The 26870-nt window shown below is 46.2% G+C and overlaps 1 protein-coding gene across 2 annotated transcripts in view; it reads left to right on the forward strand.

The window, feature by feature from the left end:
• Aff1 (AF4/FMR2 family member 1) overlaps positions 1-26870 on the forward strand; it is a 162697-nt gene that overhangs the window by 37918 nt on the left and 97909 nt on the right. Inside the window, exon 1 of one of the 2 annotated variants that reach the window (XM_013117979.3) lies at positions 20930-22258. The exons of the other annotated variant lie outside the window; for it this stretch is intronic. Coding sequence (XP_012973433.1) covers positions 22242-22258 — 17 coding nt within the window. The 5' untranslated portion in view covers positions 20930-22241. Of the gene's footprint in view, positions 1-20929; positions 22259-26870 lie in introns of those variants that run through there. 2 annotated transcript variants of the gene reach the window in all.

Genomic DNA, 26870 nt, shown 5'->3' on the forward strand with positions numbered 1-26870 from the left:
ATGGAGGCTCTTCCTTTTGTGAACATCGCCTGAGAGCCTCCTTAGATAAACTATATAAGCAAAGACCCGAGGACTGGGACTAGGCATGGAGGCAAGTTTTTATTTGAGACAGGGTTTCTCTGTGTAGCCCTGACTGTCCTGGATCTCCATATGTAAACCAGGGTAGCCTCTAACTCAGAGACCTGTCTGCCTCTTTTTCCTGGGTGCTGGGATTGAAGGCATGTCCTGGCCGTGGTGTTTCTTTGTTTTTTGTTTTGTTTTTTCAAGACAGGGTTTCTCTGTATTGTTTTGGAGGTTGCTCTGTAGACCAGGCTTGCCTCGAACTCACAGAGATCCACCTGCCTCTGCCTCCCGAGTGCTGGGATTAAAGGCGTGTGCCACCAACACCCAACGCCCCTACTCTGGGTGTTTCAAAGTGGCTGTGAGACTGGGACTCTGAGAGAGGACGTGGTTCCCTGGGCCCTGGAGTGTAGCAGGTTAGGTTGGGGGGCGGTGTCCATAGGAGTTTTGTTAATGGGTGGTGGCAGCTACCAGAGAGGAAGCATGCCGTCAGCTCACGCCTTTTGCGGGACACTTGGGAAGCTTTGTGGTGTTATGCTACAATCGGTATTGGGGAAACCCCTTGTGCATGGGTGTCCTCTTTCTCTCGGTTTACAGAGAGAACAGAATTATGGGGATGAAAACATTCCCAAGTTGGGGCCAGATTCCTGGTGGTTCTTCAATGGTCATCACTCACAGAAGGGAGTCTAGCCGGGCCGTGGTGGCACACGCCTTTAATCACAGAAGCAGGAGGATCTTTGTGAGTTCAAGACAAGCCTGGTCTACAAGAGATAGTTCCAGGACAGCCTCCAAATCCACAGAGAAACCCTATCAAAAAACTAAAAAGAAAAAGAGAGAGTCTAATCTTCTAATCTGGGAATTTCTATTTCCTAGCATGTTGTTGTTGTTACGGTTTTTGAGGCAGTTTTACCTCAAACTTGTGACCAGCCCGCCTCCCTCCTCAGTGATGACAGGTGTGTGTGTGTCAATACACTGAGGTCATGGCATGGTATGTTTAATAGTTCTCCAATTAGTTACTGCGACTATTACCTTGGTGCTACAGAATGTCTGGGGCTTTCTGGCCTCAGTCGGTCCCCTTCTTCAGTGGACATGGTATTTCTGAGCCCATCAGTGTGAGTTTTATGTCACCTTTTCCATGACAAAGTGAAGCTGAACCCACATCCCCAGCCCTGGGCTGTCAGCCTGGATTAATCAAGGCCCGAGATCATCTATTATGAGGCTGGTAAATTAAATAAAGCTTTGGCTTTCATCAGAAGCTTGTCAAGGGGCTTCTCTCTGGAGGCGCAAAGCTCTCTTTGTGTTCCCAGCTGTGGTTCAACAACCAGATGATTTCTTTGGACTTTACAGCATTGACAGTGTTATACAGTTCAAACTGTGTTGGAAGCACAGAGGACCTGAGGCATTGTGGCTGGGGACTTGGCAAAAAGCTTTGTGATCACCTGGACCGGGTATTAAAGTTGAGAGAGAACAGAACGGGTTTCACTCCTGAGAGAGCCAGACAGGTTAGCCTGGAACATTTTCTTCTATTGCAGTCTGTTACAGCCCTAATGTCTCCAAGAAAAGAGAAAGGAGGCAGTGGGTTCAGAGAAGTTGGAACTGCTTGGGCTATGCTGCGAAGCCTAGAATGGTAGTCAGTGCCTCTGCTGCAAAGAATCCAGAGTAGTAGATAGTGGCCCCCACTGTGGCCAAGGAGTTAGAAGCAAAACGTTCGGTCAGGATAAATAAACATAGATTTCAAAGAATTAGTCTGTGGGCAGGAAGAGAATAAAGCTACGTCTTCCTTAACTAACTGCAAGTAAACATAAAGAGGTGTACTGTTTGGGAGTGGATCCCCGTGTTCAGTCCCCAGTGCTGCCTACAAACTGGGTGTGGCATCATGGCTTGTAATCCTGGCACTCTGGAGTTAGAGGCAGGAGCATCAGATGTTCAAGACCTACTTGAGTATATAGTAAATATGAGGCTAGCCTAGGCTATTTGAGATCCTGTCATGAGAAAAAAAAAAGGTACTATTTCTTTTTATATTTGAGCCAGTCTCATTATGTAGCTCAGCCTGGCCTCAAACTCAGAGATTTGCCTGCTTCAGTCTCCCTAACACTGGGATTAAAAGTGCACCACACCCAGAAATACTGGGGTTTGTTTGTTTGTTTGTTTTTGTTTTTTTAAGACAGGGTTTCTTTGTGTAGCCTTGGCTGTCCTGGAACTCTCTCTGTAGATCAGGCTGACCTCAAACTCACAGAGATCCTCTTGCCTCTGCTTTCTAGTGATGGGACTAAAGGAGTGAGCCACCACCACCACCACCACCGGACACAATACTGCTTCTTTTAAATAGGTCATTAGACATGATAACTCAGCATTAACTTGCTAACTGATGGACTTGAATTTGCTAAGTAGCTGATGCTGGAATTACAAGCATTTACCACTATTCCTAGCTTGCAAATTTAAATTTAAATTAGATTGTATCTCCTGGTCATAGCCTAGCTAGCCCAGGGCTAGTCACTGGAGAAGAGGAAATAAGAGAGGTGAAAGATTGTGGGAGAAAACAAAGATAAGAACACCTGGGCTGGAAGATTCTGGAGTTCTCTCTAGGAGGCGTGGGACCTAAGGCTTTTGACCTTGGTCACAGTCTGCTAGTAGGAGTGTTGCTGGAGGCTTTGAAGATGGAGGTCGGTAGTCCTCCATGGGGAGTTAACTTGGCAGCTTTTGGGGGAGTGGATTAGTCCTGGTGAGGCTGGAGGTGGAGACCGGTTTGGTCAGGTGCAGTACCCATAGCACCAGGCTGCTTTTGCGCTGCTTCAGAAGTGTGGAAAGTGTGGCTTCCAGGTGCTAGGCTATAGGAATAACCACCAGACTGGCTTGATAGTGAATTTTACATTGACTTCCTCATCTAATCTATGCCCCCACAGACCCTTAAATGACCATAGCCAGGCAGAAACTTATCCTCTCCTTAGTTCTGGATGCAGGCTGACTTGGAGCAAGAGGGAACAGCTAAGGGACACGCTGTCACGGAGATTTTCTTTGGGACCCAACCTTGTTTTAGAAGGCTGGTGTTTTTTTCTTATCCATCCATTGGTCAAATCTTTATTTAACAAGAAGAGCATTTAAAAGATAAAATCTGACCCGAGGCTGAAGATTTAACTCAACTTCCCTGCCTTGTCAAGAGGCCCAGGGTTGTATTAACTCAGGTAGGGCAGGGCAGGGTGGAGACCCAGTTCTCAGGAGACAGAGGCAAAAGAACTGGAAATTTGGGGCCAGCCTCTGCCACAGAGAAAGTTGCAGGCCAATGAGGCTCTATATACTGTGTGTGTGTGTGTGTGTGTGTGTGTGTGTGTGTGTGTGTCTGTCTGTCTGTCTGTCTGTCTGTCTGTCTGTCTAGACTCAAACTCAGGCAGTCCAAAATTAAGGGCACATGGAAAGGGTAGGGAGGCCTTACCCAAAAGTCTGCTAGAATTTTCTTGACAGAGTCAAGAATTTTGTTACACTTAACAATTCACTACTGTGAAGATTGCTTGCATAGAGAACAATATTCTTTTCTTTTTTAAGAGAGTTATTTCAAATAAGAATGTTAAATAGCAATCTGTTATGTATGTGTGACCTTTGAGTTTAACTTACTTTTTTTTCCCCAGTAGAAAGTCTTTAACACTGGAAATCTTTTTTTTTTTTCCACTCTGGAAATATTAAACAAGTTTTTGGACTTGTTTACAGTCAAAACTTTTTTTAAAGCCCTTGTAACCTAGTATTGTAAAGATTCCTTCCATCCTTGTGACTCAAGGTTTTTATCTTATCAGACTGTTTTCTTATCAGTACCTCAGAAAACATTCTAGGATCTCATTTTTACCAAGAGGGAAAGGGGGGTGGGGAGGAAGTCCTTAGAAATGCTATAAACTAGGCAGGTCAGGGTGTCACATGTCTTTAGTTCCAGTACTAGAGAACCAGAGGCAGGGGGATAGAACTCTTTGAGTTGGCAATCACACACACACACACACACACACACACACACACACACACACACACACTCTTTTTCTTGTTTGTTTTTTTAAGACAGGGTTTCTCTATGTACCCTTGGGCATCCTGGAACTCACTTTGTAGATCCTCCTGCCTCTGCCTCCCGAGTGCTGGGATTAAAGGTGTGCATCACCAGCGCCCAGCGTGAAACTATTTTTCAATAAACAACTTTGCTTCACTCTATCATCTTATTTTGAAATGATTTTTCTTCTTAAAATATAAATTTTTATTTTATATGTACTGTGTTTTGCCTGTATGCAGGTCTGTGTATCATACGCATGCAGTGTCTTACAAAGGCCAGAAGGGGACTTAAGATCCTCTAAAACTGGAGTTAACTGGTTGGGTTGTTGTAAGTGCAGGGAATTGAATGAGGTTCCTGGAGGAGCAACCAGTCAGCTCTTAGCTTGAGCCATCTTTCCAGTCCCCTTCCTCTATAAAGAACTAGTGGTATGAGGAAACCTATCAAGTATTTATTTATACCTTCTATGTACTAGGTTTAGGTGTTAAAAATAAAATGGATGAATAAAACAGACACAGGTCCTCCTGCTCCTCAGGTACTTTAGTGGGAGAGACAGAAACCAAAACTGAAATTGATCTAATAAGTGATTGAGGCTTTATTTAGCTCAGTGATAGGACGAGGGTGTCCCTAACTCCACCAGACAAAAGCAATCAGAGTAAAGTAATTGAAAGGGTAGGAAAGTCAAGTTTAGATCAAAAGGAGATGACACTGAGCAAAAGCATTCTAGGTGATCATCACGGGTGAGTAAAGGAGCGTGCAGTGTGGAGCTCAGTGCTGTGTGGCAAGGAGGGGCCAACAGAGGCAACGATAGACAGACAGATAGACAGACAGACAGACAGACAGACAGACAGACAGACAGATAGACAGATAGATAGATGGATGATAGGTAGTTAGATAGATAGATAGGTATATAGATGATAGATAGGTAGATGATAGAGAGATAGATGATGGGTAGATAGATGGTAGAAAGCTATAGGTAGATAGATGGTAGGCAGTCAGACAGATGGATAGATTAGATAGGTAAGAGTGTCTTCTGACACTTAGAGGAAAGTGTTTAGTGAGGAGTATTTGAAGGGTTCTCCATGCAGACGCATGGTATTTGAATTGTGTTCCTAGAGCCTGGAAGGTCACTGTGTTACAGTCAGTGCAGAGCTGAGAAGCACATGGAGTCATGGCTGGTAGATGTCACAGCCTGTGGCACACTCTTGCTTGCTGGGTGGACGAGGCGAGGGTTTTATTTTGTTTTCCCAGTCTCCTGGGCTTCATCTTGTCATCTGTAGTAACCCTGGAATAGCGACAGCTCTGTTGTTAGGTCATTGGCAGGACTGATTAAATTGATCCCTCTCACTTTCTTGGAACAGTGTCTGTCACACAGTAAGTCCCTAAGAAGGACGGTGGCTGAATGGGAAGGTTCCTGTCTCTTCACATTGCATTGGAATGACCCCGGAGCTCCTGCAGGCCCCTGGCCCTGACTGCCAGGTAGATATGAAGGAGCCTTTGGCCTTCTCACAGCTTTAGAGGGACTGAGCACATGTGTTAGGCTGGAAGCCAATTTCTGTGTGTCCTCTGGCCTTGCCCATTCCCCTCGCCTCCTGCATAATTACCTGTTCCCTGGTCTATGTTCCCACAGCATTCCAACTCCTTGGCGGTATTTTCCCACTGTATTTTATGGTGTGTGCTTCTTGTTCAAGACCAAGCCCCTCGGGGTGTTAAGGACTATGTGGTTAGTCATCTTCACATCCCAGTGCCAAAAGAATGCCTAGTGCTGGCACATTCTGGGAACTTGATAAATGTTTGTTGAATTTATTTGAAAGATTTGCCAGGGAGTTGCCCTAACTTATAATTCAGGAGAAAGGTTCTCCTGAGGGAGAAGTCTGGGCCTGTTGCTATGGGAGGGTGTTTTCGCTCTTTCATGCAACAAGTATTTATTGAGTGCCTACTGCACACGGTGTTGTGGGGGAGATGGAGATGAGTCAGGCTCGCCCTCTGCCCTGGGTTGTGTTGACTCTGATAGTCTTAATTATGGGTGTACTGGAAGCAGTAAATGGTTGCTGATAGGTGTAATGAGAAATGCGCTGTGAAGTGGTTTTCTTGTATTGGAGGCTTTGTTTGGAAGTGTAATTACTTTGATCAAGGAATCTTGGAGTTGTTTTCTTTTTTTCCACCACATCTCATTTCTCGTGTTTCCTTTTTGTTTTGTGACGGAATCTGTCTGGTCAGTTTACCAACTGTTGGATTTTAATGCTGAGTAGCTATGACTCCCATCTGTGTGAGGTGTAGGGAAATGGCCTTAGCTAAAATATTTTCATGAGTTCTAGTAGATTGTTCTGGATTTACTTCACCGTGTTGGGTGTTACCTTTGATTAGAGTGCCTCGTTACACGCTCTAGTTCCAGCTGTATTTTGAATTTACTGGCTGGCTTGTCTTTGCTTTTCTCCCTATAATTTGCTGGCACCTTCAAATGCCCCTACTCCCTCCCTTTACCTTGAAAAGGTTAGCTTGCTTTGTTTGAGCATAACTTTTTTCTCCCATGAGTTTTATAAACCAGGAAACTTTGCCTGTTTTAGCCAAGGAGTGTTCTCAGGCCCTCCAGCTCTGTTGGTCTTAGATTCCAGGGACTGCTAAATTCTTCCACTCCCAAGTCCCCCTGCCAGTGTTGGCACATGGGCAAATCCTGGAACACCAAAGTCCTGGGTAAATATGCATGGCTCAGATGAGCCGATAAGCATGAAGTGTGTGAGGGGTGGGACCTGTTTCTAAGCTGCCCAAGTTTCTCAGGAGGATATTTTAATAGTTCTTTGTGAAGTAATTATTTGGGAACCTTTAAAATATCCTATCAGAGAAACTGAAGTGTCGATTAAATATGGAAAGGTCAATCCTGCATACTAAGATGGGCATGGAAATCTCACTTGTCTACTTGACTGGCAAATGCCTGGAGTTTGACATGTATTGTTGCTGTAACTGGTAGGAATGCGGAATGGTACGTAGCTCGGTGACAAAGTGAAATACACATTTGGGCTTTGTCCTGTTTCTTGGCACTAACCCCTAAAATCCTTGGCATTTTCAGAGTGATAAATGTCTTGTCCTATGCTGTGTTGGCTGATGGAGACCAATCAATCAAATGACCAAGGGCTGATTAAATTCAGCTTACCTCCCAGAATAAATCTTGAGAAATAAGAGGATATAGGTTGTAAAGAACCCTGAGACCCATTCACTGTGCAATAAGGATCCTGAACACACAGTTACATCTGAAAACCAGTTGGACAGTTTATGCTGTGGATAAAAACTTACTTTTCATTAAGTTTCTGCATCCCATAAGCCTCTCTGCTGATGCAGTAATCTAAATCAAACCAAATCAAACCCAATTAGAAAAGCCTGTGTTTAATGGATACAATGCTCCTGGACGGCCTTCCAGCTGCCTCTCCCAACCCCCCCAGCCAGAGGAGACAGTAAAGTGAGACCGGAAAACCACAGTCTATTTTCTGGAAGGCAGTTTAAATACCCTGTGGGAGTGGTCTTGAGACTCTCTGAGGGAGGGACCATCATTTGGTGTTCTTTCTGAGATGCAGCAGGGTTAGGAGGAAGATGGGTGAGGGGGTTTGAGTGGAACTTCCACCATAATGTCCCAGACTCTTTGGGTATATGGATGCCAGGGGCTGGGGTGAAGCTTCCACCATAACAGTTTATAGTTTAATTAATTAATTAATATAAAATTGTTTGAATGAGTTGCTAGTACTTCGCTCACGTTTTAAAAGTCTCCGCTTTCATCTGTTAAAACCTGGGAAATGGCAGTCCTTGAATTCCCTCCTATAAAATACGGAAGAGGGCTCGGTACCTGCTGGCCTCTTCTGCCTTGCTGCTACAGTTACCTAACTAGCAATCCCTCTTGCTTTTCTCCCAAGAGTCTATTATGACAGTATGTAGGTTCCCACATTGCTTGCGGATGGGTCCCCTTTAGCCTGTGTGCTTGTGGGGTAGGGACATTGTGCTCTATTTCTAGCCATTTCCTGGCTCTGAAGTAGGATCTTGAGTCGGGGGTGGGGGGGGGGTAGGAGGGGTAGGGAGTGGGGGTGTCAGACCTGGAGTTGATAGGCGAGGATTTAGAGCCCAGAGTGAATCTGCCTTGGGTGTGGAAGCTGAAGTTCTTTTTAGTAGGTAGTGACTACTGACTTAGCCCCTCCTGATGGCTGCATAGCTTTTTGGAGGCACTTATATACCCGCAGGGAGATCTATATAGGGATCATTCATTCGTGAGCTGCTTCAGATAGAAGGATGAAGGACAGTCAGTGTCAGGGGACTCATCTCTGTAAGACTGCACACCACAGGGGGACTACTGTATCTCTTGAACCTCTGAGGTCTCCCAACAGCAGATTCCGATTGCCCATTAGCAGGGTGCTGGCCATAGGCAGCAGCCTTAGGCACTGACAGTGAGAAGAAGAGAGGAATTTCTTGCCAATCATTTATTGGATAACATCTGATAGCTGTCATCAGTTCACATTTATCTGGCAAAAGTGGGGCTTAAGTGTTGTGGTAAGCAGGTGAGGCTGTCCAAATGGTGTGCCCCCAGAAACTTGGTAAAACTCCTCCTAAAAAGGAATGAGTTATAGAATTGGAAAGGTTCCCACTGTCCTATTTTGTTTTGTTTTGTTTTTATATTGTTTGTTTGAGACAGGGTCCCATAAACCCCAGACCAATCTAAAAGTCCTGGAGGAGCTGAGGCCAACCAGTTGATTCTCTTGCCTCTACTGCCCAAGTGCTGGGATACAGGTGTGCTACAAGCCCAGCTCATTTCGTACCTGTGATCACCTGTGATTGTTGGACATTGATACTGCAACCCTGGCTCTCCACAGCTCGCATTTGCTTAGCAGGCACATGTACGGGTGCTGTTAGTTGACATTGTCTTAGCCCAGTGTTCTTGGTCTTCCTAATGCTGAGACCCTTTAATACAGTTCCTTGCCACTTTATAATGGTGATTTTGCTATTGTTATGAATCATAATGTAAATATCTGTGTTTCCCAATGGTCTTAGGCAATCCCTGTGAAAGGGCTGTTGCCCCCACCCCCACCCCAAGGGGGTGAAGACCCACAAGTTGAGAACCACTGGTAGCTTATTTAAGTTTCTTTCTTTCTTTTTTTTTTTTTGGTTTTTTCGAGACAAGGTTTCTCTGTGGCTTTGGAGGCTGTCCTGGAACTCGCTCTGTAGACCAGGGTGGCCTCAAACTCAGAGATCCCCCTGCCTCTGCCTCCCGAGTGCTGGGATTAAAGGCGTGTGCCACCAACGCCCGGCCACCTATTTGAGTTTCTTAACCATATTTTTTGGTCACCATTCTCCTTGAAACATCTGCTAAAGAAAATATTATAGGGTCCTAGTTTTCTTTAAATAGGGTTTTTTCATCCTTATCTTCAGTCATTGAACAATAGTAGGCAATTTTAAGCACTGGATTTCTTTTTTAAGTTTTATTTATTTTTCTGTATTAGTGTCCTATCTGCATGTATGCCTTATGCCAGAAGAGGGCATTGGATACCATTATAGATGGTTGTGAGTCACCATGTGGTTGCTGGGACTTGAACTCAGGACCACTGGAAGAGCAGCTAGGGCTCTTAAGTACTGAGCCATCTCTCCAGTCTGGCGGTGAATTTCCTTTAAACCCCAGATATTTCTAGAGATAACCAAACCAATTCAAAAGTAACTTCATTTGGGTGTAGTGTGCCAAAATATAGATAGATAGCGGCAGGAAAACTTTTTCTAAAGATCTGGGACTATTTCCTCAATATAACAGCCTTTCCTTGTGTGTATGTGTATCTGTCTGCCTCTCTCTGTGTCTCTGTGTCTCTGTGTCTCTGTCTCTCTCTCTCTCTCTCTCTCTCTCTCTCTCTCTCTCTCTCTCTCTCTCTCTCTCTCTCTCTCTCTCTCTCTCTCTCTCTGTGTCTGCCTGTGGGTCTATTTCTTTTTTCAGTGTCATGTAGTCCAGGCTGGCCTCAAACAGGCCAGGTGACTTCGAACTCAAATCTCCAGCTTTCATACTGCTGGAGTTTACATATTCACCACCCTCAGCTAACAATAGCATTGATTTGTAATTTATTAGGCACCATGCATATATATGATGTGTGCATGCCACAGTGTATGGAGTGGAGATTAGAGTCTGTTCTCCTACTGTGTGGGTTCCTGGAATCCAACTCAGGCTGTCATGCTTGACAGCAAACACCTTTACCCGTTGAGCTGGCCCAACAATAGAAAGAGAGACGGTAGAACACTGTGGTTCTGAGGCTGGACCCTGGTGAGAGGGCCTTATCTCTGTCCCGAACCTTACCAGATGCATGACTCTGAGAAAGCCGACCGTCTCATGAGGTTCATTTTCCTTATCTGTGTTCAGCAAGGGTGACCACACTGTGTGGTTGAGGCCTGTTGCAGGAATTAATTGACTATTATTAAAGCATGTAGAACAGGCTGTTCAGAAAGCTTGAGTTTCTTACAAAGTCACCCTCACATTTGCTGTTGGCTTTGGATTCTGGTCTAAAGACACCAAGGGCTATCCCCCTCATGTCTGGAAGAAAGGGACCATTAGGTGAATTTTCAGGGGGAGCCCCTTAAGTTAAGCATTTTCCAGCACGAGGCTAGCCCTGGCTTTGCAGTGTTCCTGCCTTGTGAGGACACTAGCAAGCTTGTCAGCAGGGAGAATCTCCCAGCCATGAGTTCACCTTGACAAGTTCTAGTTGGATTAGCAGGGACATGTCCCCCATTGTGAGAACCTCAAAATCTCTCTTGCTGGAGTTTCACCTCTCTGCTTTCCATCTTCCTTGTATGCAGGGATGTACCTCAGGGCTTCGGGCATGCTGAGTACCCCCAAAACCATAAGCTCCCCCACCCTGGCCCTACCCCCAGAACTTCCTTAAGTACGTCTTTGAACATAGGCTTTGAAATAATAATTTTAGCTCAGTAAACTGTAGTTTTTTTAAAAGAGGCTGTTAAGTTATTTTTATGTGTCTGTAGGAATTTGCAAAGCACCTAGAAGAAAGTATCAGATCCCTGGGAAGCTAGTTACAGGCCACTCAATAAGAATTAGGGAAATAGCCAGGTGTTGCTGACACACGCCTTTAATCCCAGCATTCAGGAGGCAGAGGCAGGCGGATCTCTGTGAGTCTGAGGCCAGCCTGATATATAGAGCAAGTTCCAGGACAGCCTCCAAAACAACACAGAAAAACCCTGTCTCGAAAAAACCAACCAACCAACCAAACAAACAAAAGCACCAAAAAGCAATAACAAAAAGAATTAGGGTAATGTAACTGAGGTCCTCTGCAAGGGCCAAGCCAACTGTTGATCGTGAAAAAAATTTTTTTCGAGACAGGGTTTCTCTGTAGCTTTGGAGGCTGTCCTGGAACTCACTTTGTAGACCAGGCTGGCCTCCAACTCACAGAGATCCGCCTGCCTCTGCCTCCCGAGTGCTGGGATTAAAGGTGTGCACCACCAACGCCTGGCATGAAAATTTTAATAATAATAATTGGTTATTATTTAACTTTCTATCCCTTATAGTCACTTTATCTTCAGATGTTTAGAATTTAGCTACAAGGTAGAACTCCTGATAATCTTCCAGTTCTTGGGAGGTGGAAATAATTCAAGTCCCTGTTATTACATAGAGAGTTGGAGGCTAGCCTGGGATATAGGACATTGATCTATCCCCACTCCCTGCCCCCCCCAACTTAGCAATGGAGCTGCTCTTTCTCTGTTTGAGGTAGTAAAGGCTTAGAAGGCAGATACTCTTCTCCCCACCCCATCAGTAGCCCCAAATTATCTATAGTGTTGCATATAGCTTTAGAAATAACAAGGGCTTAATGTTTTTGAGACAGGGTTTCTCTGTGGAGCCCTGGTTGTAGATCAGAACTCTGGCCTCTGAACACTAAGAGATCCGCCTGCCTCTTCCTCCTGAGTGCTAGGATTAAAGGCGCGGGCCAACACCACCTGGCAGTTTTATTTAGTTTTAATCTTACTGTATTTGTGAATTAGGTGAAGACTGCAGCTGGGCGTTGGTTGTGCACACCTTTAATCCCACCACTTGAGAAGCCAGAGGCAGGCTAATCACAGTGAGTCTGAGGCCAGCCTGGTCTACAGAGTGAGTTCCAGGCCAGCCAGGACCATTATACAAAGAAACTGTTGAAAAACCAAAAAATAAAATAAAAAAAAAAGGACAGAGATAGACAAATAAAGCTCTCCTGGCTATCTGAAGAGAGCCTTGGTCCTAGACATAATGTCAAATTCATACCCCAAATTAGGTTCTGAATTGCTTGATGTCAAACACTTACTAGAAATAACGGCAGCACTTTTACAACTGGCACCACAGAACATTCCAGTAGTTGATGGAACCTCATTTGTGTGTGGGAGGCCAGGTCTCTGTAGTTCAGAAGCTGTGAGTATTGAAAATTGTAAGTATAATTCTCCCTCTCCCCCAAGGCAAAAACACCCCAAAACTCTTGGAAATATTCCTGTCTTCCAATTCTTAAATCCCCCCCCCCCATTTTATGTCTTCAGGGAAATTTTGGGGTAGTTTGGGACTAGGAAAAAGCCACAAAGAAATGAATGACTGTTCCTTTGATTAGTGTTTCTATCTCTGAGGCACAATCTCCTGGCATAGCCCACCCTACCTTCAGGCCTCTCTCTCTCTCTCTCTCTCTCTCTCTCTCTCTCTCTCTCTCTCTCTCTCTCTCTCTCTCTCTCTCTCTCTCTCTCTCTCTCTCTCTCTCTCTCCCTGCCTCCTGAGTGCCCCAGTGGTCACTTACCTTGGAGAGTTTGCAGAATGACATGTGACACTTCTCAGATCTCAATGGTATTGTGAACTGCCTGAGAATTTTGTGAAAATCCACTCTGATTCAGCAGACTGACTAGGGAACCAAAGTCTACCTGTCAAGCCAGCAGCCAGTATTAAGGGTGTCAGCGGAGTGGTGGCTTGTTTTTCGTGGTCAGGCCCAAAAATAGAGATTCTCAAGCTTCAAGGTAGATTAAGTCACCTGAGGACAACAACTGACTCAAAACTCCATCCTCAAAGCCACTGACCTGGGCTTGGCTAGAGGGTGTTGGCAAGTGTCGGGATGGCAGCACACAAATCACCCACGTGATTCTCTGCAGCAGCCATCTGTGAAACACCGCACTATCAGGAAGTACTTGCCTTCACAATGAGGATGTGAAAGCTGGAGGAATATGGTTCAGTGGCTAAGGGCGCACACTGCCTCTTGAAGAATACCTCAGTTTTGTTCCTGGCATCTCTGTTACTCAGTTCACAACCACTTGTAACTTCAGCGTCAGGGAATTTCAGGGAACCATCACCATTTGTCAACCTCCAAGGGCACTGAACTCATGCATACAAACCTGAGGATGTACACACACACACACACACACACACACACACACACACAGAGAGAGAGAGAGAGAGAGAGAGAGAGAGAGAGAGAGAGAGAGAGAGAGAGCACATTTAAAAAAGTTGAAGTGGTGATGTATCTCTTTAAAATTGTTTTGTTTGTTTTTCCTTCTCCATTGGACCCAAGTTTTGAAGACACTAAGCATTGTGGGTCAGTGGTGTAATGCTCACCTGCTATGCCAAGGCGTTGGATTCATCCCCAAGCACTGTGTAAACAGATGCATAAAGGAACATCTACTGTGTTTAGTCTCTGCTGTCATCCTGTTGCGATAAAATACTGTAATTAAGATAATTTAAGGGGGAAAGGGCTTTTTTTAAAGATTTATTTTTATTTTACATGCATGGCTATTTTGCCTGCACGTCTGCTCACGGCATTCACTCCTCATACCCTCAGAGGCCAGAAGAGGCCATCAGATCCCCTTCTGATAGTTGTTTCAGACAGTTGTTAGCCCCCATGTGGGTGCTGAGTATTGAACCCTGGTCCCTTGGAAGATCAGCCAGGGCTCTTAACCACTGAGTCATCTCTGCTGCCCCAGAGGGAAAGGGCTTCCCGACTCATGGTTCAAGGCTACACCTATCATAGTGTGGAAATCACTGCAGAAGTCTGAAACAGATGGTCATACCACATCCATAATCGGGAAGCAAGCAGCTCCTTTTCTCCATTCGGAATGGTGTCACCCACAGTGCGCTGGTGTTCAACACCTCAGTTCAGCCAGGGTGATCCTCTACAGGCTCTCCTGGAGGCCCATTTCCCAGGTACTCCAGATCTGTCAAGTTGACAGACTCTGTCATGGACGTCCCCACACCACCCCTGCACTTTCCCCCTCTAAAAGGTCACATCTGGGGGTTGCTGTATCTGGGGATCGATGTCTGGAACAGTAAGTGACAGAGGAAAGGAGATCATGTGTTGTGGGCCATTCTGCCCAACTCTGGCCCTGTTGAGCCAGAAGTACTTAGGGGTCCCCCCAGCCTTGACTGGTTTCTCTGCTGGCTCCGGCTCTCCCCCATCTGCGTTCTGTCTGTGGAAAGGGTTTCATTTCCCGTGTTCTGCCTATTTGCTCATGTGAAGTTGTCATGTAAAAAGCACAGGGAGCCCAAATTTCTTTTAGTTCTGACTGTGACAGTTAAGGAACACAGGTGACCTGGTACTGTTTATAGTTTTGTGGTATTCAGAGTCTTCATGATCTGCTAATGGGAAACACCCCTTGAGTTCTGCCTCCTGCAGAGTTGCCCAGAGTGGAAGTGATGAATCAATGTCCCCTTCTTTCCTGGTCTCCTTTCTCGTTGAGAACCTGTGGGTTTCTTCTGTGTGGAAACTGATCTTTGCAAACCAAAGGCACAGCCATGGTAGTGTGGTAGCGTGGACTTATTTCTTGTGGCAATTCCTCCAATTTTTCAATTCTTTCACACATCCGGGAACCCAGAATCAGACTCCAAAGAAGGGAGCAGACAGAAGGGTCAACTTTCAATTTGACATCGCTATTACTATTACTATGGTCTCACACATGCCACAGTGCTCTGTGGAGGCTAGACTGTGGAGTTTTCTCTCTTACCGTTTCCTTTATTCGGGTAGCTGAACTCAGCAGTGCCAGGGTCTCTATTTCCTCCGGCAGTCTCTAGAAGAATTTGTAGAAACATTCCAAGTAGTTATTGTCTACTGCTACAAACGTGTGGCATCCACAGAGAAGACTACCTGGACATGGATTTATTCATGGCAATAGAAAGTTTTTTTGACTATACTGGGTGTGGCACTGAACCTTTCTCAGGGTGAGCTCATAAACACAAAAGCTGTATCCTGGGTTGACATACTTCAGTTAAGATCAGTTAGCCAGAAGCGAGGCTACAGAAGCAAAAAAGCAAGGTCAGTCTATTTGGAGGCTTTCCTAGAACTATGGACTTTGGATTAGGTCTCTGATTCCTTTTTGGGCAGTGGTACTGCCTACACACTGAGTTTTACAGCTGGAATGGTACGTTCACCATGAAGTCAGTTGTGTTAAGGTCTGGGGCCTGTGACACTTTTTAATTTTATTTATTATTAAGTATACAGTGCTCTTCCTGCAGGCCAGAAGAGGGCACCAGATCTTGTTACAGATGGTTGTGAGCCACCATGTGGTTGCTGGGAATTGAACTCAGAACCTCTGGAAGAGCAGTCAGTGCTCTTAACCTCTGAGCCATCTCTCCAGCCCCACTTCCACCTTTTAGAGGTGCCACTCATCCCTTACCTCCTATTTATTTATTTAATCTATCTATCTATCATTTATTTTTTTGAGACAGGATGTCTTAAACCTCTCTTTAAGGGGGTGGACAGACTGATAGACACAGGGTAGTTGGCAGACTTCCTCTCCACCGTCAAAATCATAAAAACGGAAGGACAGAAGAAACTCCCACTGCAGTGTAAATGTGATACTTTAATGGGAAAACAAATGAACTCAAAATATGGAGTTTAGTTCAGAGGGATTTACCAATGTTGATTTCTCAGTTTTTTTCCTTTGTTTGTTTTTTTCAGTTTGGGTTTCTCTGTGTAGCTTTGGAGTCTGTCCTGGCACTTGCTCTGTAGACCAGGCTGACCTCCAACTCAGAGAGATACGCCTGCCTCTTGCCTCTGCCTCCCGAGTGCTGGGATTAAAGGTGTGCACCACCGCCCAGATGGATGGTTTCTCAGGTTTTTTAAAGCACGGTAATAGAAGATACAATTCATAGCTGGTGAGATGCTATGTGGAGCATCCTTTGTAACTCCTTCAAGCGAATACATAATAGTTTTATTCTGGCTGGCCTGCCTCTGTCTCCTAAGTGCTGGGGTTAAAGGCATACTCCCAACCAGGAGTGGTGTTGAAGCCAGAAGACCGAGGTCAAAATCACTATAGATCACACAGCAGGAGAGCTCATTTTAAAAACTTTGTAGGCTGGGCATGGTGGCATGGGCCTTTAATCCCAGCACTTGGGAGTCCCAGGTGGAACTCTGAGACTTTTACCTGGTCTACACAGTGCATTTCAGGACAGCCAGAGCTAGGTAATAGACCCTTTCTAAAACCAAACCAAACCAAAAGACACCAACAAATAAATAATAAAAACAAACTGTGCCGGGTGTTGGTGGCACATGCCTTTAATCCCAGCACTCAGGAGGCAGAGGCAGGCGGATCTCTGTGAGTTCAAAGCCAGCCTTGTCTACAGAGCGAGCTCCAGGATAGGCTCCAAAGCAATACAGAGAAACCCTGTCTTGAAAAACAACAAAACAAAACAAAAACCTGTCTGTGTTGCTGATGGGGATGGACAAGTGAAACTTTGAGCTAAGAACTATTATTTGCATGGAGGGGCAGAGACGTTGAGGGAGAGCTGACATAGAAGGTTTTATGAATGGAGAAATAGAAGATAAGGACAAGTGCATGCCTGAAGAAAATGGGAATTTTTGGTTTGAGTTTCTCTTTTAAAATGATACAAATTTGCAAGTCCTCATTCTCAAAGTAGTCAGTGAGATCAGGAAGTCTGAGCAGCTGGTTGTCCTTCCTTTCCTGTCCTGAATGCCTGGGAGGCAAGGTGTGAGGGCTGGCTGTGATCAGTTTGCTATGTGGATGTGTTTGATGAGGAGTCAAGCAGGAGTACTTCTGAGCTCCAGGACTGGGACTCAGCCGCCCTCTGGAGAGAGCAGTGCCTTGGAAGTGGTACGGTTCTTAATCCTGGAGCAAGCACCATTTCAGATCGATTTGAAATGGATTAGAGACTTGCTTTTCTTTATCCAATGGGGAGGGCAAGTGGAAGTACGTGTGTGTGTGTGTGTGTGTGTGTGTGTGTGTGTGTGTGTGAGAGAGAGAGAGAGAGAGAGAGAGAGAGAGAGAGAGAGAGAGAGAGAGAGAGAGAGAGAGAGAGAGAGAGAGAGAGAGTATCGTTTGTAACAAGGAAGGCGTTTGGGGTTGGGGGGCATTTGGAAATCAGAGATCTGGAAATAGATTTCCTTAAGCCCTTCTTTGCCCTTACACATACTGTGACCCCCCAATCACCCCAGTTTGCAGAGGTAGGTGAAACGTTGAGGGAGGGGTGTGTGGAGGTAGCCCCCCCCCCCCATTTCAGGCATGCAGGGGAAGACGCCTCAACCCCTTCCCACTCGCCTCTTCTCCCTTCTCCTCTGTCTGTTTTGGGTTATTTTATTTTTAGAATCTGGAACACTTCTTTTTGGCAAAGTGATTTTGACCACATCCTTTTCAACTATAACACACTGAAACGAAGCGGCATTTCTTGGGAGATTTGACCTATGTGGCTCACAGGCCATTTTGGTTTATGACAGTCACATGCCCATTGTGGTACAAATGTGTACACTGAGGTATTTTAGAGCGAATATGGCAGCTTGCATTTAAAAAATTGTATGATATGCTGGGTGCGGTGGTACAGTCCCTGAGTCCCAATACTGCTGAGCCAGGGAGAGGCAAGATCTGTGCAAGCTCTGCGCTAGCCTGGTCTACATAACACGTACTTTGGAATTTAAATAGGCATCTAAAAACATATTTGTGTGCTTTATCAAAGTAACAGTGGAGTGCCTCAGTGATGGCTCTGAACTGCCTCTCATCCTCTCTATTCCTCTCTCCTTCCCTTCCTTCATTCCTCTCACCTCTCCTCTGCTGCTCTCCTACCTGCTCTTCTCTTCTAGCTTTTTGGGACAGGGTCTCTTGTAGCCTAGGTCCCTCCAACTGGATAGATACATTGCCCAGTATGGCTTTAAACTGCCGATCCCACCGTTTCAGTCAACGATGGCTTACCTAGTTTTCATTTCTGGACAGATTCAGTTGAGTTGGTGATTATTTAAAATACATCTAGCTGGGGCTACAGCTAGCGGGCTTGACTGAGACATACCAGCCCTGGGCTTGAATACTGTGTGTAGTTAGCATTACACACACATAAGAGTTATTTTGAAAGCTCATTTATTTAAAGAGCTAATGAAAAGGTCCTCCTGGCATTCAGGAGGTACAACGATTGCCCCACTCAGCTTGTAAAGTTTGCCCTCTGCTAACTTGAGCACCCTGGGCCCCTGTGGGAGTAATGGATTCAGGAAATGTAGAAAGAGAAAGTTGTTCTTTTGTTGTGTGAATGATGAGCTTTGCTGTCTCACAATTGCTGTCTATCATTAAGAGAAAGTCTACTGGGTAATAAGACAACTCTACATTTCAATTTTTTAATGAGCCAATTACTATTTAGGACAGAGTCTTATATGTAGTTTGACTGACTTGGAACTTAGTATGTAGACTATGCTGGCCTCTAAGTGATCCGCCTGTCTCTGCCTCTGCGTCTGGAGCGAGAGCCGTCCGTGTTCATTCCAGCCAGCTGGACTCTGGCAGTCTCTAACTTTCTCAGGTGCTTCTGAGATGACTGCCATGGAAACCCTGAGCTTCAGCACTTCATCAGAAAAGCCAAAAAGAGTTGTGTGCTCTCAACACCTTCCCAGTGGGTTTTGCTCACTTTCATTTCCCAATTAGACCTTGGGTCCCACGTAATGGCGATTTTAAAGCACTTGGCAACAACAGTGTTGAAATTGGCCCATCTTTATTCACACAGCCTCCACTGGGGTGACTTTTCCTGGACTTCTAGTTTGTTTTGTTCTATTACTACTAGTGAGGTTCACTTCCATTTTAGATTCTTTTTGGGGGGAGTAGGGGAGGATTTTTCAAGATAGGGTTTCTCTGCTATCCTGGAACTTATCCTGTAGAGCAGGCTGGCTTGGAACTCAGAGATTCACCTGCCTCTGCCTCCTGAGTGTTGGGATTAAAGATGTGGACTACCGCCGACTGGCAGATTATTCTAATTTACATTATAAAACACTCAGAATCCAGAGACTGTCAGGTTTGTTTCACCTTGATAGGAAAATTTTGTTGTATTTTTATTGACATTTAAATTGTTTCAACAATTATCACTTGAAGAGTGCCGTCATTTGTTTTGAGGTGTGGGGGTCAAACAATGAGCTATTTTTATAGGTTAGGAAAGCTCTGCTAGGCCACAAAGCCAAGCCAAAAAGGAATTTAGAAACATCTTTTTTCAGGGAGTCTCACTGTGTAACCCTGGCTGACCTGGAACACGGAGCACTGTCTGCCTGAGTGCTGGATTAAAAGTGTATGGCACTGTGTCCACCTTAGACTTTCCCTCCCTCACCTTGCTGAATCTTTACTTTTTTCTTTTAGAATAAACCCATACAAGGTAAGACAGGAGTATAACCCCGAATAGAAGGAAAAGCATTTACATGCTAGTTTTCAGCAGAACTTGCTTCTAATTTTAATACTAATGACATTTCTAGCCCATTCCTAATGGATATTTTGAATGAATAATGTTTTCTCTGATTTTACACCTGAGGCTATTTTGTTTACAGAATAAGTGACCAAAGTTGGCATACAAGTCCCTTATACAATAGTGTATTTCCTGATTTACACAGAGAAGGGTATGTCTGAGTGTTGGTCCAAGTGAGCTTTGAAATTTGATCCTCCTGCCTCAGCCTGCCAGGTAACTGAGCTTATTGGTGTGAACCACTGCACTTTGAGGAAGTTATTTTCATAACATCTTTTTTCTCAAGATTCCAAGAGGATATTTTTCTAATTTTTATTTACTTATTTTTATGTGTCTGGAGTTTTGTCTGTACATATGTCTGTACACCAGTCTTGTGCCTGTTGCCTGCAGAGGCCAGAAGACAGCTCAGATCCCTTGGCACTGGAGTGGCAGTTAAGAGCTGGAGTCCTGTTGAATGTGGTCTTCTGAAAGAGCAGCTGAGCCATCTCGCCAGGCCTTCGTGCAGGATCTTGCACTGTCAAACGTTGTCATTTAGAACCTACGGCTCCCTAAGTCGCGCAGGTCTTTTGAATCATTCACTGTCACCATGATCTGTCAGCATCTCTTTCTGAGTATGGGCAACTGTCTCTCTCACAATGGCATTTGTAAAGTTTTCCCAAATGCTTGGAAGCTTAAACTTTATCTTTGGCATTGAACACTGGCAGTTGTTTTCCTTGAAGAAAGACTTTGCCAGCTGCCCTAGTCAGAAGTTTGTGAAGTGTTCTTTCAAGGAAACAACACAAAAACACAACCAATTCAGGGTTGCGGCTAGCTCACTTTCACAAATGCTGGTTTTTGGGACCACCAACGTGCTCCCCAGTTCAGGATCGTGCACCTTCCATTTTGTCTCCCAGAGAGGAGGAGGAGGAGCAAGAAGGAAAAGAAACCTCACTTAAGAGTCAAGGTTTAGCGTTGGTGGTATAGTGGTGAGCATAGCTGCCTTCCAAGAGTCAAGGTTTAGCAGGGCGGTGGTGGGGCACGCCTTTAAGCCCAGCACTGCAGAGGCAGAAGCAGGCAGATCTCTGAGTTGGAGACCCAGCCTGGTCTACAAGAGCGAGTTCCGGGACAGCCTCCAGAGCCACAGAGAAACCCTGCCTGGAAAAACCAAAAAAAAAAAAAAAAAAAAAAAAAAGACTAGTTACTTCATTAAGGGCATTCCCAAAGAACACGTGCTCTCCCGACCACTAATGGGTGTGGTGAGGTGGAAAAAAAGCAGTGACCACTGGCCTCAATTGTGGAATCCTCCGGAGGTGTCAGTCACTATCAGCATTGTCTTGTATTGTTCTGAAAGTGATTCTGACCTCTGGGAGAGGACCCTGGGGAGTCTAGAGAGAGAGAGAGAGACATTACATTGTGGTCTTGGTGTCGAACCTTTCGGTCTTCAGGAATTGGGCTGTGTGTCAGTGAGCGTCGAAGCGCACCCGGCAAGAGTGTCCTTTCAGCATTGCTCTAAGGGTTTCCGGCACCAGCAGCAAGACGGTCCTCGGGAAGCCGAAGTCCTTTCCCTGCTGCTCTGCCTATCGTAGTTCTTAGCCGCTTCCCAGGCAAGGCTTGGTGCCATCCCCGATATCCGAGTTGGACGCAGTTTCGATTGTACTTTCGAGCGTTTATTGAATCGTTGTTTGCATCACGGTTTTTGTTTGGGGGAGGGAAGCAATTCTTTTAATTTATTAGGGGACTTCCCCAAATGGTTGTTTTCTGTGAATCCGCACGTTGCCCCAAGAGGGAAGTCGTTGTGTAAACACTTGTCTCTCAGTACTAAACTCAAAACTGAAAGCAAAGTTAAAGCAGTGTCCCTTGCGGATCCCTGACGTTTCCGATGGCAAGCCCTGCAGTGGCGGCCAGAAGCAGAGAAGGTAGTGTGGGACTGCCCGCTTCCTGCACAACCCCGCGGCTCCAGGACGCCGAGGTCCCAGCCGGAGCGCCAGGGTCCGCAGAGCTCACGTTTGCACACGGCGGGGCTGGAGGCAGCGGCGGCTGAGTGCGCTGCCCTTAAAAGGAGGCGGGCCGTACCACCGCGGCGCCCGCGGGGGGGTCCCGGCGAGCTCGGGCTCCTCGAGGGGAGCCGAGGGCCGTGCGCTTCGCCCTCGGAGTGCGAGCCGACTGGCAGCGGGGAGCCCTCGGCGGGCGGTGGAGACGCGACCGGTGGTCTTCAGTGCCCCGAGCGTGCCCCGGGGCGGTGGGCAGCGCCGGTCCCCGGGCTCGAGCGAGGTGCGGTTCGCCCGGCCGCCCCCTGTGCCCGGATGTCCGTCAGGCTCGGCGCGAGCCGAGGCTCCGGGGGGCGGAGGCGGCGCTGAGGACGCAGCGGCCGGGAGCTGAGCGTCCGCGCGGCTGGGGCGTCCGCTGGGTAGCGTCGCAGACGGCTGCGGTGGATGCGGAGCGCGGCGCGGGCGGAGGAGCCCGCGGGCCGAGGGTTCTGATGGACTCGGGACGCCGGGCTGTGTGAGCCGAGCCATGGCAGCCCACTCCAGGTGAGGCGGGCGGTCGGGCGCGGGGGCTTCCCGGACCCTCCGGTGAGCGGCCGCCGGGGCCGGAGCTGGGGTGGCGACGCGGGTGGGGGTGCCGGGGCGGGGACCGCAGGAAGCCACTGGGTCACTGCTATCTCATCCCCGAGTGTCAGGCAGAAAAACAGGGTCTGCACCGGGCGCAGAGGGGACCGCCCGAAAAGTTAAGGTTGAAGTTAAAGCTCCCGCTTCTGCCCAAAGAGCTGTTACTTTTCGGCAAGTGAAGTTGGTTTCACTCGTCTGCCGGAGCCTCGGTGTTTTCATTGACGTGCCCTGTGCAGTCTTCTTTGGCTCTCCTCGTTGCTCCATTGGGGTGTCTTCAAAAGAAAACTTGGAAGTACACTTAATGGAAAATAGAATTCGCCCCGGCGAGGGTGGGGGAGGATTTGCCTGGTGAGTAATGAAGACTTTCCTGCTAGAATGTACGATTCCACATAAAACGGCGCTGCCAGACCGAATCTGCTGAGTAGGCAGAGGCCGGAATGCGCCCGGTTGGTGAAGGGGAGCGTGGCTAATGACCCGCAGTTGCTGTCAGAGCTGCACTGTGCACCGTAAGGCGCCAGGACCTGGAGCCCTGCCTTCTCCGGGGTCTGCAGGTTTTGAAAGAAACCTTAAGAAACTTGACCGCGCGCCGGTGATTGATTGCCTAAGATTCAAGCTGTAAAGTGTCATTGCGTTTCAGTCGTGACAGCAATTGGTGATCAGGGAAACGGAGTGGGGGTGGGGGAGCACACCATTTAAAAACTTGCCAGAAGCACGGGCTCACAATTAGGCAGAGACTCTTCAGTATCTTATTGAGGCAGGATCTGGAAGCTGAGTCAACCAATTTTTTAGATCTGAAAACTCATATCATGGAGAGCAGTAGATGTGTTAGAGATCGAGTAGATAGGACTTGACTTTTTCTAAGAGATTAAAAACTTTCGAGGAAAGGAAGAACTTCCCCAAATAGGAAAGCTCCTGAGTGATGCCTACTTTAAAGACAAATTTGATCTTCTCAACTCAGCTTAATTTCTGCCTCCATTTTATTGTGTGTTCGAAGGAAGGCGTTCATGACTGAGCACAAGGGCAAAGAAACAGAATTTGCGTCTGTAAAAACTTTTGCTGGATGCTAAAAAGTGATGTTTGTTTGCATGGAATATAGCCCCAAACTCCTACATTCCCAGCTCTTGAGCTCTGGGCACAAACAGGAGCTGTAGATGTTTCATAGTGACATTGTGTTTACTAGAGGTGTCTAAGTCTTGCTCACATTTACCGTTTGTTTGAAATTAAGAACTGCTTATCTTCTTTGCTATTATGCCATTACTTTGTCAGTGATACATTTTGATAAATACTCTCCAACACAATCTGTTTCCTTTGTGTTCCAATGTAATTAATTTTGTGTTAAAAAAGATACCCTGAGTGCCATTATTTATCTCACTGCCTCAGGAGCCCATGGCACAAAACTTGGAGTGAAGGTACCCCTATAAAATAGTTAACACTGGCAGAGCATGGGCATTTGAACCCAGACTCTGTTGTTCCAATGCCTGAGCCCTTAGACTAACGTCAAAGGCAAATGAGATAATGTGAATAGGATAAAGGATAAGTAAATTGGATACTGAGTGTCTCAAGACACAGCACTAAGCTGCTGTAACTGGGTTGCCTCTTTGGTCACCTACATAGATAGTGCTTTATTATCTACACTTGGTAGTTGTTAAGGAAACTGAGACCTAGCCAGGGTGTTTGGTGCCCAAGGTCACACAGGTGGAACACGCCTGCCCCCAGGTGTACTCTGTAGCTGCTACAGTGTAGCCCCTCCTGGCTTGCCATTGCCTCTGTGGCTGCGCCTCACTGGAAGCACATAAAATTATTTCTGCTAATATTGTTCTGCTGCAAGATGCTAAGATAAATCTAAGTTGTCAGTGAGGTTCCTCAACGTATTAGCAAATTAAAATAGGAGGTCCAGACATTATTTCTGACCCCTACGTGGCCTGACTACCTGCTCTGAAACTAGAGACAAAACTACAAGGGGCCAGTTTGTGGTTTTCTTAGCCTGCTTGTTGAGAGCGTTTGCCATACTGTAAATATCTCTTCAGTTACACCTTGAATGTGGTCCAAGCTTGTGAAGACATCATGGTATAGCATAGATAATTGCTGAGATTCAAGGAGAGGATGTATGGAAAAGACTCAAGACCCCAGAGTCAGACCAAGTTTCTATGGGAAGTGCTAAGAGAAATGGAAGCATTCTTTGTGAAATCATGAGCTTAAGAGCACTGGCTGCACCGGGCGTTGGTGGCGCACGCCTTTAATCCCAGCACTCGGGAGGCAGAGGCAGGCGGATCTCTGAGTTCGAGGCCAGCCTGGTCTACAGATCGAGGTCCAGGACAGCCTCCAAAGCCACAGAGAAACCCTGTCTCGAAAAACCAAAAAATAAAATAAAATAAAATAAAAATAAAAATAAAAAAGAGCACTGGCTGCTCTTGCAGAGAACCCCAGCTCTGTTCTCAGCACCCACACAATAGCTCACAACCACCTGTAACTCCAGTTCCTGAAGATTCAGTGCCGCCTTGGATGCTAGGCAGTACACCCACATACAGGCAAAAACACTTACAATTAAAAATCTAAAATCCCATCAAACCTACCACCAGTAGTTTCACTGTGCATAGACTTAATTGTAGGTGGTAACTTGGAGCTCTTGCAGCAGTGAAAGTGGGTGCAGGAACCAGGGGTTCCTGACTGCTGAGTGAATGAGCTGTGCATTCCCTTCACCGCTGCCATGTGGCTCCTCAAGGCAGGGAGGGCACTTGCTGCTCTCCTTTGGTGGTCCTGTATCTGTTGTGAAGGATGGGTAATGATTTCTGGGCCCACGAGCAGCTTTAAAACCATTACATTCTCTTACCAAATCCTGAAAGTAGGTTATTATTTTTTGTTCCTTCCTTCCTTCTTCCCTCCCCCCCACCCTATCTCCCTCCCTGTATCTGGCAATCCTGGAACTCTATGGAGAACAGGCTGGCCTCAGACTCATGATCCGTCTTCCTCTCCTGGGTTCAAAGGCATGTGCCACCATGTTACCATGTTTGGTAGTAGATTTTTTTTTTTTTGAGACAGGGTTTCTCTGTGGCTTTGGATGCTGTCCTGGAACTCGCTTGGTAGTCCAGGCTGGTCTCGAACTTACAGAGATCCGCCTGCCTCTGCCTCCTGAGTGCTGGGATTAAAGGCGTGTGCCACCATTGGTAGTAGATTTTTTTTTTTGAGAAATGGAAGACATTTATTAACTACTACTTGGGGGAAAATGGTTTATTTAGGTTCAGAGTTGGGAGTTAGTCACAGCAGGTGCATATGGTATGTTCCAGTTCAGTGTGGGCTTTCTCTGGAACTTGTAAACATAACACACCCTGAACTCACTTCCTTGAGAGAACTGGTAGAAGCTTGATTTCTTCAATGTGAACCGGTTACAGAGTCTCTTCTATGTAGAGACTATTCTTTATGGAATTACAGAAATGATTTAGTAAACTCAACAGCTGAGGGACAGTTGATTGCTAGAGTGTAAAGGAGGTATGTGTTTGAGTTTCTGCCCCCCACCCCAATTCCTTCATTGAAACAGTCCATGGATTCTAGGATGGAAAACATATCTTCTACCATCAGGGATTAATCATTATAAAACTGACCTCGTGCTGTGCTCTGATAGGCGTTGTAATTCCAGCATTTGGGAGTTGCAACGATAGCTGCAAGTTCTAAACCAGCCAGGGCAATCTTTTGTGCTATGAGAGGCCTCCTGGCCCACACCTACAATGGGGAAGGGTATCTGGGTAGCATGGGGGAGTTGCAACTATTCTTTGAGAGAATTGCACCTGGTAGTTGAAGCCTTCCAAGCACTGTGAAAGGAGACTAGGGCTAGCATTTTTCCTTTGGAACTTTGTGGGTACCAATGAAGTCCCAAAAGTCAATAAAGATGTAAAGATGTTACATTATTCCCAAGCTTGATACAAAGCTGTTTTTCTTTTTCTTTTTTTTTCTTTTTTTGTTGGCTCTCTCTTGATTCTAGGGAGAGAAACTGTTCCAGTTGAGTACAGAACCAGTTTGGCCCCACCCTGTACCTCCACCGCCTACTGGTTACCTGGAAGAAAAACCAGAATGCAAAGTGATTAAACAGAATAATCACTTGGAAAGTGTAGTCAAGGAAGAGATTTGGAGGGGGGATGTGTGCCAGTCCTTGACCCCCCCTGACTGCCGCCCCCCCCCATTGTCCAAGGTACTTTTACACACGATGCCTGTGACAGAGCAGACACAGACAGGTCTTCAGGGGTTACTTTCTAGTTCATCGTTAGAGCCCAGCGAGCTTCCTGACTCACTGTCTAGTTCTTTCCAAGATGAAGACTGCAGGAGCCATGAGTCATTCTTTCTTAAAGTCATCTGGCTTATGGGGATATTGTTTGGCAAAATAAATGGAAATGATCTCCTAAGAGATCTAGGTGGTTCTATGGCTTAGCACGAGTTGTTCCACAGAGTTTGTGAGCGGGAGACTCTGTGAATGCTGTTAGAATCTCATGTATATTCAGGGAGGAAGCGGTCTCCATGGATGTGGGGCAAAACGGCATTTCTA

This window comes from Mesocricetus auratus, unplaced genomic scaffold, assembly GCF_017639785.1.
Source record: "Mesocricetus auratus isolate SY011 unplaced genomic scaffold, BCM_Maur_2.0 Super-Scaffold_100006, whole genome shotgun sequence".
NCBI lineage: Eukaryota > Metazoa > Chordata > Mammalia > Rodentia > Cricetidae > Mesocricetus > Mesocricetus auratus.